This window comes from Bombus flavifrons, chromosome 8 (genome assembly GCF_040668555.2).
Source record: "Bombus flavifrons isolate JBK064 chromosome 8, iyBomFlav1_principal, whole genome shotgun sequence".
NCBI lineage: Eukaryota > Metazoa > Arthropoda > Insecta > Hymenoptera > Apidae > Bombus > Bombus flavifrons.
Window position 1 is genome coordinate 5,491,387 of NC_138449.1, and position 23,033 is coordinate 5,514,419.

The 23,033-nt window shown below is 37.1% G+C and overlaps 1 protein-coding gene across 3 annotated transcripts in view; it reads right to left on the reverse strand.

Moving 5' to 3' along the window:
- LOC138182494 (uncharacterized) overlaps positions 1 to 23,033 on the reverse strand; it is a 57,512-nt gene that overhangs the window by 30,516 nt on the left and 3,963 nt on the right. The window contains exon 1 of one of the 3 annotated variants that reach the window (XM_069118401.1): positions 1,557 to 3,470. The exons of 1 other annotated variant lie outside the window; for it this stretch is intronic. In XM_069118401.1, coding sequence (XP_068974502.1) covers positions 1,557 to 2,814 — 1,258 coding nt within the window. In that variant the 5' untranslated portion in view covers positions 2,815 to 3,470. Of the gene's footprint in view, positions 1 to 1,556; positions 3,471 to 23,033 lie in introns of those variants that run through there. One more of the 3 variants, XM_069118404.1, reaches the window with a different exon arrangement.

Consider the following 23,033-nt stretch of genomic DNA (forward strand, 5'->3'; position numbering starts at 1 on the left):
AGTGGAGGTGATCAGTTTGGCTTGTAATTGTAGGAAGCTCGACTATTTCATATCATCAACTACAGAGATAGGAATCAAAGATGTGTAGAAAATCATATTGCGACGAAAGCTACTACTAGAATCTCACAATGTTCTTGATAACTCATCGAAGACTCGTAAAGTTTGCCAACGACAAGGGGTGGAACGTTTGCCAAGTGGCATTCATCCGCATCTTTTTCTCCAAGCGTAGCCACGAACCGAAGTAAACGAACGGCGAGAAGGTGTGATGTATAATTAGCGCGATTCATATCTCGTTTATTAGGCGGCAGATGTAAGAATACTCGGCGACACTCGTGCCGCTTGGACGTTTGCCAAAGAGCGATATACGTGCCTGACCATGCACGTTTCGTGGCCACGGAAACGAGAGAAACAGTTGCGCGCAGACAAAGCGCTAGTGGACGGGCAACAAGGTGAAAGATGCATCGTGATTTCAGCCTTGTTTCACACGGCCCAGCCAGCTGACGCTCTTTAATTTCACCGACTATTCCCACAACGTTGCAACTTTCTGCCCCTTTCAATCGCGATAACGTTCTGCGCCGTTTTATGGCCGAATTGGAACAGACTGAAACTCTGTCGGTAGTTAATGTTCCAATTTTATTGCTCATTTCCTTCTTCTGCTCCTTTTTCTTGCTTCTCGATTATTTATGTTAGTTAATATATTTGGATTTTATTGCTGATTGATTTACTAGAGAATTACTAAACCAAGTGAAATTACACATTCTAAATTATTTTCTTCATAATTAATCAGAGGGACGGAGATACTCTTGAAAAAATATATGTACCTGCTGTGGTTAGTACCTAACCTAAACCTCATAAAAATATTATAGTATTAAATGAATAAAAATGAAAGAAACGCGCTGCTCCAACTTACTATGATAGCGAATATGTTAAAAACATGCACGCTTCGCGTAAGTCTAATGTTGAATGACACATAAGAAAAATCGGTATTACTACGGTTTCAACAATTCGTCGATCGATTTGTTATGCAAATGAGTAGATGATCGAATTGGATGAGCAAATGGCTACATACACGTGAATAGATTGTTTGAAACTGAACGTTAAATTGTTGCAACACGAGGTACTGATACGTGTGGTGTTTGAATAGTGAATTTATTATAAAGTTTGAATAGTAAATTAAAAGCGGATTGAAGACTATACACGGAAATACAGGTGTTATGAACATGTAATTTTAATATGTTTGGACATAATTAATTACTACGTAAATGTTATAATAAATACAATAGTGCGCATATACTTCTTGTGGATACAGTATATATACTTTCAAAATTTTTATATAACTTATATATATATATAATATATATATAGCTAATAATAATATATAGCTAATAGCTAAAAATATATAGCTAATCTTTCATACAACACGCAAGAAAAGTTTTGTAAGTGTAAAAACATCTACACGAACCATTGTATATAAATCGTCTGTCCATAGATCGTATCAAATAATATTCTTATCCCCTCAACCAAATCTTCGGAACAATTTCCCAAAACAAACTAACCTGACTCCCAGTACACAGCGTGGGCAAACTTGTCAGCCACCTGCAGCAGGAAGATGCCACTGGCCCCATGTACTCCATAGGACAGCATCTGCACCAGCATACCAACAAACATCACGACCCACCCCCAGCCTCCTTCCGGATAATAATGTTGTTTCAATGTATGCAGTTGCTTTAAATCAGTCAGCAATTGTTTGGAATTGTGCGCGTGGCCGGCGGCAGGCGATTGTTCGTTTCCACTGCACGCAACACCGCTATCGTGTACAGATAATCGTGGCAAAGACCTGCTGTGATATAGCAACGACGCAACAGGGGTCTCGTGCCTTGATTTCTTTCCATTCGCCGCCTTTACGTAGTTCTCTTCGCACGCTAGTCCTTCACACTCTAAAAATCCTGAATATTTAGGCAGATAAGACTTTTCGTAAGAAAGATGCAGTTCATCACAATTTGGACACTTAGTTTGGCCAACGTGTTTTCCGACTTTACGAACAGGCGTCACGTTGTTGGAGGATCGGGGTTCACTAACACGAGGACTTTCCTGGCTCGTGGATGATCGAGTTACCCTCCTCTCGATGTTCTCGCGCCCTTTTACTATCGGTCTGTCTCTCGGAGAATCGGCAAGTTTACGAGGTACTTCTGCTCGAGACCTTCTCTCAATTGTACCTTCCGCCGTATCTACGATCAAATTCGCGTGATTCCGTGGTCCATATCGCGGTGAAAGTTCGCGTCGATCCTTTTTACCAACGTTCTCTTTCGATCCACGCTGCCTGGTCGAACCTACTAATTTATAGATGACCCCAGAGATCGATGTCTGCTTGTTCTCCGGCTTCTTCTTCGACTTCGCGACCCTCTGTTTCTCAATCTGTATTGAGTTATCTGGCCTGAAGTTTACGCTAAGCCGTTTGTGCTCAGTGGGAAACTTGTATGCGTCATGCTGCCGCGAACTTTTCGGTTTGTCAGCAAGTTCTGCGTTTCTCGTACTTTTGCTCCTTCCATCTTGAGCGAGAAGCGATCTGTTTTTATCTGGACGTTCGTGAACCGTCAAATTTTGTCCTTGGACGTCCTCGCTGGATGTCCTGCGATGGTCCTCCACGACGACGAGTCCTCTCATTCCGTCATTTTTATTCGCAATCCTTCGCTTTCTCTTGATATCGCTGGTGACACTTGAATCTTCCGAAGTCAGAGATTCACAAAGGAGCGATGACTTATTGACTGTCGTTCGATCGTCGCCGATTTCCAGATCGACGCGAGAGGCAGCCATTATCCGGTGTTCTCAAGCCTCTTCCCATTCGCGTCTTCGTCGTCTTCGCCGTTTTCGTCGTCGATTCTCTGTCTCCTCTGCCTCTTCCATTTCCCCTCCACCAAAGGATCTCTGATTCCTTACTTACTGTCCACCAGAGCGAAAATGCGAGATTAAGTCGCGACAGTCAAATTACGTGTTCAGTTGCGTTCCATGAATCATCCAGTTGAAGATTTTGCAATTTGGACTTGCAAAATGATGATATTCAACGCTTGAGTTAATACACATTTTATATCATCTACTTTTTTCTATTTTACAAAACCATCTCCTGTTATTAATTTTCTTTATTCATTTTCTTTTCTTCCGTTTTTAAATGCGACTTCTAAACGTCATTTTAGAAAAGGAAAGTTACGATGCATACTTGACAATTGCAACTACACGATTCTGTTACATTTCAATGTTATAACAGTAATTAGAGTCTCGTTCGGAGAAATTCTCTGGCTTAAGACAAATTCAACCGGTTCGCGATTTTGGTGGCAACGTATATAGGACCCGGTTTTATACGGTTTGAATATAGATATCTCGGCGATCTGAAGGCTGTCGAGGATACAAGTAAGCAACCGAGCGCGCCACGCTCAGCACGCAAACTGGCCGGAGAACCGCGTCGGCCAAGAATCGTGCGGCTGTCCGCGCGGCCACGCTCGACAGCTGCGCTTCTGGAACCGAAGCCGGAGGAATCCCTCTCTCTTTTTCTAAACCCCCTCCGCGCTGTTTGCTCCAGCCACTTTGTATGTTCGCGGAACGTTCAGGTAGCCGTTGTTCCAATGGCAAAAGCGAAGCAATTATGCGCGAAAAATGCTGCTTCCAACGAGCTTGTTGCGTAAGTAACGTTCGTCGATTTGTTACTTCAAACGAAGGTAGAAATGTAATTGTTTCGGGAAAGTATTCAAAGGGTTTGAAGAATGTGAGAGTGATACTTGAAGTAATTGTTTGTACAGTTGGTGATTGAGGAGCTTTGAGTAAAAGAGCCTATAGATTTATGGTAAACATCCACTGTAGGTTATAAGTATTCGAGCAATAACTGACATTTACTACAAACTCTATGCTTGTCCCTGCTTTTATTTTTTAAGTATTTTATTATAACCCTGTTATTTCATTTATATTCTAATGTAAAATAAAACTAAAGTTGTTGAGTGAGCTTTTAAAACATGACTGGTCTATGGCTGCCTGTATACATTACCGCGGAAAGTAAGATGTGAACACTTGCTTATTTTTGACTTGCTTACTTTGATTTTTGATTTACAGTGGCTTACGAAAATATTCAAACTCCTTTGAATTACTGTGAAAGTTCCTCAATTGTACTTATTTGTTTCCTGTTGGTTAATTTTTGGTCATTTGTTATTGCTTAATGATAATTTTTATTAAAGAAGGTTCATAGTGGTTCGTTTGATAGGGAGATTGGTTGTCATGGTGAGCGAAAAAGCTTTCTTCGTGAGAGAAATGTATTTAAAGTCATAGCCGAAGCATAGATAAGATATCTCGTGCAGAAAAGCTTGTTGTCCAAGTCAATTCTTCCCACGTAGCTCCATTCGATTAAGATACTTCGTTAGTTGATATACTTTCTTGCGGTATATTTCTTTAAGAGATCGTGATGCAGCTTTTAAGCGTATTTCAGACACTTTATGCGCCCCGAACATGTTTAGCTTCACAATGCACTTTATTAAGCCAGAATTTAATTTTCATGATGAGGAAAATGAGTTGCAATTTTCACTACTCTATGTGCATTTTTTAATAAACCAAGAGAAGTTTAATATCCCAATAAAGAATAACCTTTTTTCCTTTAAAAAGAAAGTGCACAATAAAACACACAACAACTAAACGTATAATTAAAAAATATCAACCATAGAAATTATATAAATTTAAATTTGCATAAGTATCCATTGTCTATAAATTGCAGGACATTCAACTAATATTTCTCATAATTAGTACAACAACCAGAGCTTTCTAAAGAAATTCGGGTGGAATATTCAAATGGGTGATGATCTTAATATATTCCTATAATATTCCTGGCAATTTCTATAATTTTCTGCATTTCTTGCAACAGAGCAGGCGAATCTAAAACGAAACACCACCCACGTCGCCAGAAGACGCTCGTCAAACTCCCAAAAGCGTCTCCGGTTTAATCTACCCGAGCGTTTCATCCGACGCAACCCTCCGTCAGCCTCCATCCTTTCCAGTATCATAGAATTATGCTCAGAGATCTCGGAGATCGTGAGTAATTTTGTCAGACCAAAAATAAAAAAGACGAAATCGTCGCGATGATCCTAACTTTTTCATTTGCGCCGGAAAGCCCTTTCGTTTCGCGACGCGCTTTCACCCCTTACACATCGAAAATCCCTGTCCATTGTAGTCGCTCGTCTTTACTCGCTTCTCTATTCTCCCCTATTCGAGCAAAATACATATATGAATTTGTGGGCCTTCCGTATTTACCTTCCATCAGCCGATGTGTATCATCAGCGGACATTAAACGACACGTCACTGTGACGCGACTCGGATCATAAACCCGGCATAAATTAAGTATTCTCGCTGTATGAATTGACATTAACACGTTCGTGGTAATAAGCGCACCGTGCGACACTAATCTAAACACTTTTACATGTCCTTATTAATCTCGCTGTTAGCATAATTTCTGTTGAGGAAATGTTAGGTTGGCATGATCACTAGTTCCTACATACTAAGTTGGTATGACTTCTAACGATGCTCCTTTGTCTTAGGCGTCGACCACGTGTTAATTATCTAAGTGTATCCGGTGTGTTCATATGGCTGTACATGGTGGTGAAATACAGAACGCAAAAACTGAATCTGTGTGAATCAATTAAATATCAAACTCCAAAAACTCATTTAATAACAATTTCAATGTTATTTTGTTTTATGAGATATTAGAAATGTATGAAGTGGATGAGATGGACTGTCTGCATTTACTACAAACGTATTAGATGATTTTAACGTAAATTAATTATTAATAACTACAATAATTCGTTAATGACATACTAATGGTCTAAAGTAAACTAATTTACGATTAGCAATTAGTAGACACAATTACTCAGACAGGAGTTTATCCTCGAAAACAAGTCGAATAAAAATAAAAACTCTTATTTAAAGCTATGTTTATGAGAAGATAGAGTTTAAAAATTAATTGGCCAGACGCAAATTTGTTGATAATTAATTCTCCATGGGGTAGGTTCAACGCGCACTGAATTAAAGTGATTTTATTACACAAGTGAATCAAGCATACGTGTACTCAACAGAGCTTTTGCCTGGTTGTACTACCTATTCTAGGGCAGTTTATGTAAATACTATTTTCTTGGGAATATTGTGTTTTAATAATAAAAGATATTTAAAGTTGGAATCTTTGATGCATCAAATTGGAGTAGTTTTATAAGAATAGGTAGATCAAAATAGCAATGAAAGTAGCGATCTGTCGATGTAGATATAACGATAAACATAGTGCCTCCAGATATATTTCCAGCACGTAATTAATGCAGTTTGTAATCTGCGCATTGTCAACCTTTGAATGTGGCTCACATTTTCATGGCTGAATACATGTTCAGATCTAGGATTAAATGTTGATGTAATATCAGGATTAGACAGGGCCAAATCGTTCGATCAATGTTGACCGATACCCTCGTGCTATGTTGAGAAAAGAACCGGCTGCCAGCTATTACACGTCAGGATGACGTGTTCGGCAGGTCTGCAAGAAATCGTTCCAGATCTTTGTTATGGGTTGTAGATTATTATGTTTGCGATGAAACGATACCGTCATTTGCGTCGCACTATATCATTCGTAGTTTTTGAATTCTTCTTATTTTAATTAAGATCAAGTTTTATTGATATACTTAAAATTGCGCAATAGGATTGCATTATGGTTTGGACAACTTTGCTATTAAAATAACCTAATGATTTTGGTTTCAATAACTCTCAGCGTATAGTATAGCAGGTGTTGAGATAATTGAGATAGTTAAGCTTGCCTACTCTTTATTGTAATCGCTCTTCTTTCTGTTCATTTGAATGATAGGACTGATTTGAATGAATGAATAAATTAGTCGGAATATGTATTATATTGTACAACCTATGAAACTTATATATACATTTATATTTTTCTACGTTTGTTAGTTTAAAGATGTTTATAATATTTTTCAAATATGAATTATTTATATTCTGCTGAAAGGAGAATCATATTTCTGATTAGTTAGAACATCCATTTCTTCTGTAAACATTATCAATGATTTATCTCCTAGAAGTGAAGTTTCACTAAGAAATAGTCGCGAGGAGATAAAGTATATTAATGAAGTTCTCTTAAGCTGAAACTTACATAGAACTCGTCAGAACTGTAAACTTCTTAAAGAAACCGCCATATTTTGCAAATTCCGACTGATGGACAAAAGAGTAAATGAAAAACGAGTAGTTTACTTTATATCGACTGCTTTCTTTGGATCTTACACGGTTGAAATGTAGAGTGCGCTATGATGTTAACTCTGTCCTAGTCGGTAATTCAGGTTAAAAGTCATGTAAATTCCCTAGACTTTTGACGACGTTAAAAGATGTCACTATATGATATGCCCTGAGCGCTAGACGTAAACGCAATATGATATAAACGTTACCGCGGGCTATGAAACTTAGTATGAGCACTCAGCGTTTATTTTTAGAAACAACAAACGGTCTTTGCATTCGTGATATCCTAATATTATACGAGTCTCTAACGCATTTTATTGCTAAGAAAAATATATTTCTCCTTATTATTGACATAAACTTGGAAATATAAAACATTAAATCAAAGCAATAACCTTTAAATCTTTTTGAATCCAAGTACAGGAATCGTCTTGTGTTGATTTAAGCTTTTTTCGTGGAAGGTAATATATTATAGATTTTAATTTATTTTCTAAAATTTTCTAAACAATTTTCTAAAATATTTTATATCATTTGAAAAATGTTTTGGAATATTCAGGATATAATACAAGGATATTTGCAACGTATAGAAAGTTTTTTTTACGCGAAATATCTCTGTATTTATAATTTCATTAGTTGTATGAAACATTTATCCCTTTGGAGAAATGTACTGATTGATACTATAGTATTGGTGCTAATAAGAGTGATCGAGTTTGAAAACTGTGATAAATGCCTTTCATAACTGCCACTACAAGTTCCTCCTATAAAAACTCTCGTCTCATATGTTGCCTTTAAGAGCACCCTGAAGGAAAGACGTAAGAAATCGAGGAAAACAGAATGGTTAGGGATGAAACAGAAAAATTTCTACTATTAGCTAGAAAATCGAGTTGTCTAATGCAATCGATAAGTATTACGTACTTAATATTTATAAAGTACATATTCTGTACCTGTATCGCAATGATTTTATAAATTCAAACATTTTTAATTTCAATAATTGTCAAGTTATTTCAACAAACCCAGAACTTGGAGAATTTAAAATTTTTAAACTTGTTGCAATTATACAAATTCATAATTTTACAAATACCGAAGTCAACAGTTTCCACTTTGCAATTTCCATCTTCAATTTCTCAATCAGATAAGTTGGATTGTAAGCTTCGTATACTAGATACCACATTTTCCAATTACCTATTAAATTTTACCAAGAGGTAGAAACAATCGCGTGGACTTTGCCAATTAAAAGACAATTTCAATAGGAAGTTATATTCGTAACTTGATGGAGGTTCGCCACTCGATTGCATAACCAGAGAAGCCATTTGCGTGTCGTAAATTTTGGACAAGATTATTAAATCGAAACTAAGCTTCTATAAAGAGGTATCTTCTTTTCATGTTTCTCCATCAAATGTGTGGTTGCTATAAAATAGATCATGGCAAACCTCTAATTAAACATTTGTTTCGTGTGGTCGTACATTGTAACGATACTAATGGTGCAATAAAAAAGAATTTATGAAAATTGCTATTATCTTTGTGCCACAAGAAAACTATCACAGGCATTATACGTCAAAAGTGTTACCGTAAACTTCATCGAAAATAAATCCTCCGTTCCATGTTTGGGTACCTCATATTTCATTCTGCACAATTTCGCGTCTCCCGTGGTTAAAAGGTGTATGTAGCTAATAACAGTATATCACTCTCCGAATATACTATCATAACTTAAAATATTTACAGCCAACGATTCTTCCAAAATGGTAACAACTAATCCAAATTTAAGAGCGTACGATTCTAATAAAAGTAACCGTATTTTCTGCAAATATATAAACAAAGAATTATCCTACTACCTTTTCTGTGAAACGCATTCCACATACTAGGTTCCAACAAAACACAAATTAACACAAATTCTCCCTGAATTGCAGCGCGATAGTGTGATTCCCTCGACCTCCACTCAAAACGAGCATCTGCTCCATATGATATAACCATCCAGGTCAACCCACCAGTAACAATTCACCTACGCTTCTCATCAGCTATATACCATCAACTCCAAAATCTCCAAACAGAATAGCCAACTTTACTATGTTTACTTCTGCAAATACACATTTCGCTAACTCACCGGCAGTATGCAGAGGATGATGATAAAACTTGACGGTAGCCGGTAGCGCGAGAGTGGCCGGGATGGAGAGTTGCAAACCTGGTCCCAGCAAATGTACCAACGTGCTAACGACCGTGACGACCCATCCCCAGCCTCCTTCTGGATAATAATGCCTCGACAGAAGTCGCCTTGCTTGCACCTGAGGACTGCTGTTATGCGGATGACAGTTCTTCTCTTCTGTCTCTCCTGTTGCTTTTTGTTTCTGCTCCACCTTCTCCAAACGAACGTTCTCGCGTTCTTGCTTGGCGCACGGGTCCAGAAGCGGCCAGGATCGAGCCCGCGATATCGACATCACACGCACGCTTCTATTCACCTTCGGACAGACTACGTGCCCGTGTCGTGCACGCTCACTCTTCTCGCTCGCGCAACCCTTCGCGCGTGCATTCGCGCTGGCTCGCGGGACCACCACTTGCCCGGTTTCGTCAGAAGCATGCTGTCGATCGTCTGGAAGGCAGCGTACGTCCTTGTCGTGCGTCTCTTCCTGGGGTGACGGTAGCGCGAGCCACTCGTTTTCTCGCGCAGATAATCGAGTTCTTCGTGTCTTCGTTCCTCGAAAAGAACCGTGGGACGCGTGCCGCGAATTCCTTCGGATGCCTCGCACGGAAAGCTCTCCCCACCTGTCACGACTCCTCGGCTCTCCACTGATTTATCTGCGAGGATTTCGACTCTCTTAAACCGCTTGTCCCAGCTTTTTTTACGAGCGACTGTCTGACGATCTTCGTGGTCGAGCGCGTTCACGGGTTCTCGAGATTTTTACCCGCTCGTTGCCGGGCTATTGGAGAATGGGGGTGTGTTTATTGTGTGTATGAAAGCAGACGTTTGGTGCGTGTGTACGTGTATTACGAAGTGGTATCTTTATATTGAATCGGATATGGAGAAATTGTAAAAGGAGTTTTATAGGGATCAATGAAATATTGTAAACTTGCCATGAAATGTTGGCTTCTAAAGCATCGTTCGTTATAATTATCCACTGCGTCATTGTGATTATTAATATTTTATCCGAGAACGTCAGCTCGAGGAATTTTATTATGCTTGAATTGTATTGAATTTTGTTGCAATGAATTTTTGTCAAATACTGTAGTATTTTATTTGGAAATTTCGTATCATTCACGATAGAAAGCTTTTTTTTTTTATTAATTTCCGTTATCTTTTTAGGAACATATAGGCGAAACTCTTTTCCTTCGAAATACTTATACACATTTTCTTATACAAATGTACACATGAAATAGAAGTTTTATTGGAAATATCAGAAAAGAATGATCGTATATTTTATAATTCTATAAATCATTACAAAGTTATTGATTGTCTAATTATATCTCACCTAAAAATTTCTATTATATCCGAGAAGCTATATGCACTCCACGATTATCAATTCAATACAGAATTCTACCATAATTAAATTCATCCCAGCTCCCGGACCAAATTCATTAGCATAAATTATGATAACGGTTGCTCGATTCGATCACGCGCTCTCGAATGTATCACTGACCGAACGAATAAAACGATCGAAGAAGGGCAACTTGGTAGTTTATGCAATACTCGAGAGGAAGTCTTTCGGGAATGTTGTAAAGATGAATCAATCGAGGCTTCAAAATGAGCAGTTGTAAATTACTTCAATTCGTGACGAATCTTTTATATCGTATCATCGATCGATCACAAAATTTCGTCATTTTAATGTACCTTGGCCTAATGCTCGATTTTTAATAAATTTTCGATTCATTGTACCCTCAGACGAGTTATTACGTTACAATAGAAAACTTTGACAATAGTTGTTACGTGGCAAAACGCAAGTGATGACTGTACGAAGAGCGAGCGATGAAGTCGCAAAACGAGTTCTCGAGTGTGAAATCGAACCGAATAATTTTCATAATCATAACGAATTGATACCATGCGCGCGCAACTACCATAAAAAATTTCGACGATAATTAAAATCGTAATTAACGGATTTTTCTCCCTGTTTGGCAATTTTATGCAACGTACGAAACCTGTGTGGAATTTGGGAATATCGTTTGTTTTAAAATGCTTAATTAATTGCAATTCAGAGAAATTTAATTTATTTGTCGGATTGAAAATTTGTTAATCTTTTAATTTGTTGTCCGATCTTTTATTTGGCTCCCCCTGTTTGGTAACTTTATTCAATGTATAAAGTGGAAACCTGTGGTCGAATTTGGAAGTTACATTTGTTTAAAATGCTTGATTATGAAATGTTATGCGGAGAAACTTAATTTATTTGCTACATTGAAAACTGTTGATGTTTTTGGTAGAATTCCTTGATTGGTAGGAAGGATTCTGAAGGAAGTATTATGACCAGGATCTCTCAGGTTTTATAAACACATAATTGAGTGCCTCTGGCCAGTTGCACTTTCCAGGCTTTTAAGTTTATGAACTATGTGTGTACGTTGAGAGAATATTGAAGTTTGTGTGTTATGAACTCGCACGCCCACGAGGATCTATATCATTGTGAAAATCTATTGCTTGCGCACGGCTGGCATTTTTCAGCGAGAAATGTCTTTATAAACCTTATATTAACAATATAAAGTAACCACTTATCATTCTGAATCTTTTCATTTGAGTTTCATTTCTCAAACATAAATTTATCATATATGTACCAATTTTGAAAAACTAAACTTGGAACGATAGTACAGCTCTATTTAGAAATAAATGCGAAAGCAATTAATTTCCAAAAAATAAACCAAACTAAATAGGATCACTCGCTGATTCTCAATTTTACCAAAATCACATACACGTGTTACGATTCCAATTTTCCAAACGAAACCGCAGCTACGGGGGTAGCTAACGGCTACTATAACCACATCTAAACTTCAATCTCGCGGTCTAAAAAGTGCAGTCAGTAAATTATTCTTACATAAACCACAACCTCAACGCATCACATTGGCATTCTCAATTTCCCAAACTAACAACGATAAAAACAATTACTTGCTGCTCCCAACTTGTTGCTATACCGCCAACTTCTCAAATACCATCCGTTGATCTCAAACTCCCTCAGGCAAAAAATTCACGGTAAATGTTCCCTGAATTACGATTAGATACACGTGATCGCGACTTAGGTTCGCATTAGAATCTTTTTCTCGTCGAAGAACGATCGTTTGAACAAGACAAAATGAGACTCGAAGATGTGCAAAGCGCAGTGTATCGCGCGGTGTCGGCGACTGATGCTACTGCGACGAAAGCCGGCCTCTCTCCCTCTCTCTGTTTCCACTTTTGCCCCTTCTTGTCCCGACTTTGCACGAGCACCACCGCCGCTCGTGTGCCGCCTCCAACGAGAACGGATCCTTGCGTAGCCGCAGGTATCGTTCGCCGACTTTGCACCTATGCTCGTGTTCCAAGATCTGCAATCGACTATTGGCCCACTATGCACGTTTTTGCAGACCTTTCGTCGATCGCGGGTGTACAGGCTGCTGCCTCCAGCGATTTTTGCACTGGTTAATGGTCGTTGTAAAGGTGGACCGTAGTATAAATTTATTTCTAATAAGTGGAGGATCTGTAATTGACATGATTTTTCTAATTAAGAGGTGTGGAATTTAGAATCGTGGGTGAATTAGCTGAGACCGTGAAGCTTAAATTTTGAGATGGGAGATTTACAAGATTAAAAATTTGGTAATTTGATAATTGGAAAGATGCAGAAGTATTTTAGAGTCATATGCTTTAAGAGTAGAAGTATAAAATTTATTCAAACATGGCACAGAGAGAGATTATTTATTTTGATAATTATTAAAACCATGGTATTTTTGATAAAATTAATGTTTTCAAAGTACTGAATTTGGAGATTTAGAATGTGGAATATAACACTTATTTGGTATTTTTAATAGCAATTCAAAGTTTTCTAGATTTTTCGGAGTTTTTCAGTGTTCGAGAGTTTAGTCACATCAGATAGTGTGTAATAGGATTGCAGAGGATTCTCGAAACAACTTTCTGATATCTTGGAGACTGACATAGCAATCTCGTAGAATGTCAAGATTTCAAATGTGCCGTGTAGCTAATATTATTTCTTTTACAGTAATTTAGCAATTAAAATAGACAATTAATATAAATCCTTATCAAAACCCCTAAGATTTAAAAGATACAAATTTTGGGAACTTTAGATTCAAAATGTTGAAAGTTTAAAGTGACAATTCAGATGACATTCAAGGATTCTCCAATTGTTATAATTTTTACAACAACTTCAAATAGCACAAAATTGTTTAAAATTTTATTTCAGAATCCAACAATAACTCCCTCTATTTACAGAGTCGCTTACCATTTCCATTTCACATTTCCTTCTCATTCAAAATTCTCTGTGTCACACAAGTGATTCTTAAAATCACTTTCATCCGTCCCAGTTTCCCGTGGATTCCATTGCGCATTCTTCCAGACGGCGCGGCGTGACACTCTTAAATTGTGAGCATCGTCGCACGAGAAGGAAAGTCCATCATCGAGCGGATTTCGAGGGTACAATTAATAGATCGCCGGAATCGCAACGAGGTGAACGCACAAGCGGCCTAATTCCACTTTTTTAATCATATCACGAGTAGGGAATTCGAAAAATATCCTGACATAGCCGTGTTCGTGGTGTATCGTGGCCTGTGCGTACCGAGGAAAGACTCGCTACCTACACATCGTATATTATATCTTTGTCGCCTTGTCGACCGTTTGTAAGGTATCGTGGAAAAATGAAACAAAGAGTTTAGAAGGGCAATGAGAATAGGCGAATGAAGAATATAAATGTCGCATGTAAATCGTGGCTCATATATCGACGATATCAATAACAGTAGGGTACTGCACTGATGCTGACTATTTGATATGATGATATAATGTACTGAAATTTAAGACCAGTTTTAGTGGCAGCAAATATATTTGTCATTTAATCTGACAAGAATGTAATGTGGTACGGCACATTTTTAAAGGTGATACTATTTTCTTACTGAATAATCTTCACTTTACTTTACTTTAATCTTCATTGTCTTCCTCATATTGTTTTAAAACATATTTACTGTTCATTATGAAGCGTAAATTTTTCACATTTTTTGTTATTATTAATAAGTTACAAATATATATATTACTAATGAGTTATTAATAAGTATTACTTGAGTTAAAGAAACCACTTTAATGGTTTAGCAACGCTTATGTAAATTATTAAATGAAATTTAAGAAATATTGAAGAAGGAAATACATTTCAAATTAAGAAGAAAAGTTGATGAAAGTAAGTACATGATAATATAGCATGTCATATTGCATTTTCTCATCACACAGTCATCAAGATAATTACTCAATTGTTCAAATAAGTACAATGTTCCGCATACGTAAAATTAAGCGTGTAAGAATTAGAACAGGCGGATGAACAATTTTCTATGGTCCTGCACTAATGATGTTTATGGTACCGGCAAATCAGCATTAGGAAAAAACGAAGAACGCGAGAGATACGTCACGCAACAGTCACCGTTAGTTTTCTGTATGGTTAACGCGAGCTGCGTGCTCTCCTTTCGACGCGCGTTTCCTTTTCGTAGCAAGGCACACGTGTGTGCCGGCTGACGATCTCCATGCACGGGGATCCTAAAATGGTCCAGGAATCAAGCGCAGGTTGCTCAATGGTGAAACAAACCGGAAATTGCGTACAGGATATTCTACGAACAACGTGGAAATTTTTAGACAGTCTCAGCCAGAGTTTGACGAGGGTGAGGAAGGCTTAATGCATGGAAATTTCATTAGGAAACTCTTAAAAGTATGTTTGTGGAACCTTTGATGCATTAGGAGTGAGTAAGAAGAAAATTTTCTTTACAAAGATAAATTCGACTGCTGTTTAGTGATCCACAAAAGTGCTGTAATACTCATCATGAAAAACTTTTACTAGTATATATGTGTTGTATCAAACATTTTGAAATTTCACTACCTCTATAATGGTATATGACTATCATATTTGTATTGGTAAAGATTAAACCAAATTTGAATATGCATATAGAAATTGCAAGATATTTTGTACAAACGTAGTACATAAATATTTTCCAGTTTCTATAATTATTAGATAGATATATTTATCAGATAGATCTCAAATTACTCTAATATAATCATGACAGTCGGCGTTATTACGGTATCAATAAAGTTTCGATATATTTTGTACAACACACATAATATATCCATAAAATACTCTCACGAGTCACTGTATTTAAAACAGAAAATATGAATTGAGAGAAAAATGAGGTATAGAGATTACGCAATCAAGAGAAGTCGCTGTGTAAGATATTTTTAATACGGCTGATTGCGTAAAGTGTGAGGCAATTAATCACGGATTGTTAACGATAATAGTCAAAGTAACGAGCTCCCGTGGTCTGCTATTTATCAAGATTTCCGTGTCAGTTACAAATTGGAAAATATTCCTATAAATTTTCCGACACCATTCCAAAGGCATCCTATATAAATTCAACAGGAAAATTGTATTTCATTTTCTGGATGATCATGCGGCTGTGTATGTCGGTCCGATTTTAACATCGTCGCTATCATTTTTCGATATAAAGGTATCTCACGACTATTAATGTCTCTCATAAAGATACTTGATAGTTTTAAAGTGACTGCTTACATCGTTGCTCTGAATCATCGGTGACGAAATCGCACGTGCGATCGCGGTTCTCTCGATTAGGGTAGATCGTCGCCGGTTTGGAAATAACGCACGTCGTAGGTGAGAAAAGAAGTCTGGATGTTCGTGTTCGTAACAGTTTAAACTCAGCATCCTCCTGAATGGCGAGTAAGTAATTAAACAAGTCCAATTATGACAACATAACATACCAACAAAAGTGGTAATTTTAATGGGATTCATTAATGCTAGTTACGTAAAAATTATCATTTTTTGGAAACATGATGCGATTTGAAATCAGTATAGATACATTTCAATTTTCTTGAATTTGTATATGCTTTATACAACTTTTTACAGTTCTAAATTTTGTTTATTTGAGCGACGTTCGGTTAATAAATATTTTCTGATTATTTTTAGCGGATACATTAAATTCGATTTCAAAAGGCAAATCATTAATTGTTTGCTGTGCGTAATAAATTGGAGTCTGTAGATTCATCAATGTCTGTACGCGGTCGCCTGTGTTTTAACAGATCCATTTCCGTGAAACGAGAGTTCGAGTAGCTGATGGATATAGTTTCTTACAGAACGATGGACTGTTCTCACAGAATGTCAAGCTGTTATTCGACACGCGAAAATTCCCAAACTTTCATTGAATTATCTAAAAGCAGAATTCTCAGTGGGTAAAAATATTTAATGCAAACCAAAATACCTAGTTACAATGTTAGTTTACTTCTAAAGCAGAAAACTAAAATTTTATAAGAACATTTAGGAAAACGGTATATAATTTTCCACTTCCGATAGAAGAATATGCAAATTTATCTTCCTATTATATTACTTTCTTATAGTGTCAATTTGATATTAAGGGACAAAGAATGGTTAATAATTCAAGTACTTTAAATTACATCTTAAGTTCAAGCTTCTACGAAGGTCACTACACAAATTTTTAATAAAGAACTACCAGCTAAACACACTACTCCTAAAAACATTCTAACTCATTTTAACTCCACCCTCGATAGAGAGTGAGAGAGAGAGAGAGAGATCGTATCCGCGAAAGCCTTGTAACTCAATCCTCCATCTCTAACATCTCTCTATTGAGAATCACACAAGCAATTCCTAAACTTGCAACTCCATCAATCCACTACTATCTTTGCTCACTCAATTTTCATTATAATACAACGGAATAATAAAATTCCATTTCACTGAGATTTTTAAGCATCCGTATGTTTGAACAATAAACTTGTAAACTTTGATCGCTATGAAAGTTCCTTAAACTTGGCGAAGGAGAAGTAGAAGGTACATGGTTGGAAGGAAGATTTCATTTTCGAAGAATTCGTCGAGCTTCATCTAAAATCAAATGAGAACCAGATTGAGTACTCTGGCGTTAGTGGTGTTGTATTGTACGCATCCATTTACGTTTCTTACGTCTTGCTCGCGGTTTGCATTCAGTGATATTGGCCTCAATTAGGCAGATGAGAAGGTTTTGCTGAGTATCAACTTTTTCAGGGCTTCACTGATTAGAGTTTGCTCCATTTGCCATTCGAAGTTGATCGTATTATAATTGGAGACTCCGAATATGCATTAAATATTTTGGTTTAATATGAAACTAATGTACAAAATTATAGAAAATGTAAAATTAATATAAGAAATTATAGCAAAAATATGAAATTAATATACAATGTATAATACAATATACAATACAAATTATAATATACACTATACAATACAATATACAGTATAAATATAAAATAATATACAGTATAGATTAATGTATAATATTAATATGCTAGAATATAGAAAATATAAAATTAATATACGAAATAATGGCGAGAACTTGAAAATAAACGCACTAAAACATATGTACACTTCGGTGATTTTTTCGATTGGCAAAATTACGGTTATGATTCTCGATCTTAATTTTTATGACAGAGGAAGTATCACAAAGCATCCCAACCACTATAAAAAAATTGATTACCGAAATAGCAGCGAAAATGTTCTTCTATGTAGAAAAGTACAGTTCTCTAAATAAACATAAACGTAAACCTTCTTTTGCGATACTTAAAGTCCATTGAATCACATCAGTCATTTCAAATGATAAATATTACTTTTCATAAAATCATAGACATATCGAAAGTTTTGATATCTAATTGTATTAAAAGACCTTAGAAATACAGGACACACGATTATACATTTAATCATAATTAAGAATGCGAGATTTAGGCAGAAGGCTCTTTTATGTGCTTTCTTCCTTGGAAAAATTTTACCTGGTATTACAGTTTTAGTTGTTTCGTGTTAAATAATGGACGCGGTTTCGTTGAGATGAGAATATCAGCCGCCAATGTCTCCGTCGCGATAACGATCCTCTGAAAAGCCGCTGGGTTCTCGGATCGAGATAGTGAGACCAGTTCGCAGTTTCGTTAATCCGCGGCTCATTTCCCGACCGTCGCGGCCATTCTAATTTCCTTCGATGTACGCCTCAATGAGACCAATTTAGCAGCGTCGCGTCGTGATCTAATCCTTCGCTTTAATATTTAACCCAACGCGCGTTTACGAGGCGCGGGGCGAATACAAATTTATGTGTGCGACTTGATAAAGAACTCGATGGACCGTAATAAAAAACAAGGCTTTATTACGAGCGCATCCTGTGCACTTGATACATAACCTGCCAGACTCGTAAACGAAAACGAAGGAAAACGAAAGAAGTAGTAGGGTGTACAGGATGAAAGAAAAAGGAAGAAAAGAAAATAAACGATGAGAAGAGAAGAGAGAAAGAATTGAAAGGGGAAGGGAATCGTACCAAGTACAGATTACTTGGTCGGTGGACCAATAAGGAAAAGACGAGAGAAGGAACGAGACGAGTCTCGAGGCAAAAGGTTCCACCAGAACGAAATGCCTTGTAGAAACGACGTCTGAGAGGAGTGTAGGGGGAGAGAATAAGAATAAGAAAAACGGCGTACGTCTGATAAGCTTGTGGCGGTGGCGGCGGCGGCGGCGGCGGCGGCGGCGGCCAGTAGAGAACCGGTGGGGCCACCACTTTCACCAAATGAAAGTAAAACTCGATTCGGCGTGCACGACCCGCTCGAACAACGCCGCTCCAAGAACGTAAACTTTTTCTGGCGAGCGCGGCGCGTGCCCCGTGGAATGTCATTAACCGACCTCGCCTCGACTTCCATTTCATCTTCCAACTAGCCAGCTTCGCGATGGAGCCGCCTACAATAAACCTCTGTGTATCTAGACCGGAGCACCCTAATAAAGTTTTACAGGTCACAATGGGTCATCGACGTTCCTACGAATTGACGTTCGCTCTATGTCTCATTGATTGTGTAATGGGCATAGGGGACATTGTTTGTAGATTGGTTTTATTAATGGTTGAAAGAGAACATCGAGAGAGATGAGACTATCAAATGATTAGATGCATTTGTGTTCGAGTACTATGAGCTTTTTGGGCGTTGTAGCGTTGGATAGCTGTCGTTGGTGACCGAGATGAATCTCATTTCTTACATCGAATGTTGTAAATATTATTATGCTACTATCGTGTTATAAATCTGATATGTATGGATTTTGTGGGTCATGGGATAATTCTCAAGAATTACCTGCTCTACGTTTATGTTCGTAAAACACATAATTGCAAAAAAGTTCAATTCCATCATCACGTGTTTGCTCCTAAAGCAAATAGCTTTCGAATAAACAGTTCTGTGTTTTCTAGCAAGGAAGCAAATGTATACATTGGAAGCAGACATACCGTATACCATACTAACAATCAGCGGATGCATGTTATTTCTAGTCGTATCATTGCCCAAGGGCACGGAAAATATAAGAGAATTACCGACAGGGAATTGCCTATATAGTCGCGGAAGTTGCTCGTTTCGCGTGAGTCGATCGCCATGCATCCTCCTGATGCCTTGCATAAACATTCTTTCTTAATAGGTGGCACACAAATGAGGATGGGGTGTTAGTCTTGATTGGAAAAGTTCTTAAGAGGCATAAAGGAACGATATCCTTCCCCGCTATGTGTCGTCCATTATTGCTCCTTCAGAAGTTTCCCTCATTTCTGGTTACGATACCGAGTTATTCCGACATCTGCTGATGTAATCAACCGCGTATGTTCTGGCAGGTTAACGAACGAAAACAGTGGAAATGTTGAAGAGAAGAGTAGATTATTAGTGACTTCTTATTATCAGACATGACAGAGATTACTAGAAATATATTAAAACTTTAGTGACACGATAGACTAGATTATCAGTGGCTTACCTTATCGCCTTTGCAAATAATAATACATTATTCGCCAGTTACTCGAACAGATTTAAACTCCTAATATCGCTAATAAGGACTTGTTTGTTTGATACAGTGAGATAACAACGAGAAAACACACAATCGTGCAGGAAACATCTAAACTGTTTATAAATAAAATTGATGCTTTAGATATTTCGTATGTATTTGCAGACTTAATTTTCCCACAAATCTATAAACAAACACCGTCAATCTAGTTATTATAATCTCAACTCCATGTATTTTTCCTTTCTGTCTTTTAACGGTCAAGACGTTCTCGCATCCAAAATTCCAATAGAAGATTCTTCTGAAAAATTTTTCACAGACAATGGGTTCTGTTTTCCCCGCAAATCTCGCGAACGGAGCAAGTATGCCCCTGGGCGTTGTAAATGCAGTTTCACTGACATGCAGCCACGTTTCTACTTTTTTTCAGCGACCATCGAATCTTTTCCAACCACCCAGCTGCTGGAAGCAACGATACGCGTCAAGTTGCAGCCTTGTGGCTCACTGTTCCGAGGACGTCTCCTGACGTCTCGGATATCCCGTGACGTACGGTCGCTTCAGGACCGTAAAACCTATCTTTATGGTTCACACTCCGGATGCTGCGAGGAAGAGCCCGATACTCCTACTGAGGTGGTATCACCTGATGTTTCACTGATCTAGTTCTAGGTTTCTTTGGATAAGTTCAATATTGTAAAAATCGATACAAATACATCTAACTTCGAAGAAAATTTCTGTTGAAATTTTAAAATACGTAGATTGATTACGTAGTCGTTATTTTTATGTGAATTATGTTTACTTTTGCTCAGTTTATAAAACATTTTGCCGATTCATGGAAAGCGAGGATTTTGAGAGAATTTCTTTAATGCAACAGTTGAAAAATAGCGATAGTATTTAATTGGAGAATAATCAAAATTGAGTTATATATCTAATATTTTTATCTTCTTTCGAACTTACATGAAAAATATGCTGCTCTATCATAGGATCGTTTCCCGTGTTATACTGATTTTTATGCTCATTCCGTGCATATCTTTTCTAATGATTATTTTTTGAAATTTTTTGAAATTTGCATTACAGTATCACGTAAATCAACTTTTCAGTCGCGGAAAATTCCATTCTCCAACTGGATTCTATAGATTTACATTGAGATTGCGTTTAGAAAATATCGAGGCGAGAACGTTTCCCGTTTCAGCGGATTTTCACACCCGTTTTGTAGTCATCGTGATTGCGAAGAGGCGTTTTCACGAATAGAAGTAAAGTAGTCTATTCCCCAGTCCAGCTGTTTTGCATTCATGCCAACTAAAAGACATTTGTCACCCCCGTGATACGGTGAAGTTGAACGACTTATCGTTCTGTTGAACGAACAGTCTAGCACGCGAGAATATTAGTCACGTACACAATAAAGTTTTCACGAATTATTGGATAGTCCAAACTTAAAATCTGTTACTCATCACGAATTTAAATCGATTTTGTTTCTCTTTGACTTATTTCGTTTCTAACTTCTTTCCCTCTTTGTCGTCTTCTTCTATAAGGTATATGTAAGACAATAGCTACACAATTTGTATGACAGGTTCTCGCAACGATTTAATTTAAAAATAAAAAGGGGATTTTATTAAATTTTCTTTTTGTTTACTGTACTGGTTATAACTAATCAGCGAGCAAGTTCTAAATTTCGAAAAATTGATAAAATTACATCATTTTTTTCATTTTAAATTGGACGTGTCTTTTTACATAAATATCTGTTCCTTTATTAATGCATAAAAATCAGAAACATAGAAAAAGTACTGTAGTTATGCTATTGAAAGAAACTGAATCCTATTTCCTGAATCTTATTTTTAGCCTTCTTCAAATTCAAAGAAAATTACAAAGCACGTAAATGTTAAAAAAAAGTATAACGTTTTATGGAATTAGTAATTTTCATTCTTCTATTTTCAAAAGTAAAAAAATCCGTGAAAGAACAAAATTTTATTCAGGAATTTTAGCAATGATCTATCCTTCGTCTTTTTCTTCTACGATCAGCAGTATTGCTTTAAAAAGAGAAACCAAGAGAAAAGAGAACCAAGAGAAACCATCTACGATCGCGAACAACGAATAAGATCGTTTGAATCGACTCTCGGGAAGTTTCAACTTCTCGCGAAAGCCAAAGTGTTCGTTCAGCGATCGAGATCGAAGCAAGGATAGGTTTCGCGAATTTGAATACATGAATGTCAGCGTCCTGGAGAATTGCAGTTTGGTCTGGAAACGGGGGTCAATGTAACGGCCCCAAAAAGGATAGAACAAAAGCATTCCGGTGGTCGGAGGATTTCATTGCTACGTGGAATTATCCTTTCCTCCTAGCTGATAGTGATTCCTCGCTTCCACTGACAATCGCTTCTTACGGATTTCCTTGTGGCTGACGTCACACTGAAATAATCCGTATCTTCCTGTCGCTTTTCTCGACGAGACTTGTCAGAGGACGTTGGTAATATCTTCCTATTTTAATAATTTCTTCTCAGTTTTTTGAAGGACCACACTATCCTTTACCTGGGTTATCACAACTTTTGATGTTACATAGCTTACCATTCATCGAGATCTTTATGACTTCGTTACGTAAAGTTTAGCATTTTTATGTTCCATAGATTCATGTATATATATTGATTAAGATATTTCTTTAGATGGAATAGTGTTATTGATTGCGATATTTTATAGATATGTTGTGTTCAAGACTATGATTGTTTAATTAATTTGGAATGAATTAATTTGTACTTAAATATGTAGAACTAGGTAAAAGGAATTTTTTTATATTCATTTTATTAGTTCTTTTATTTTCTAAGGTTGCGT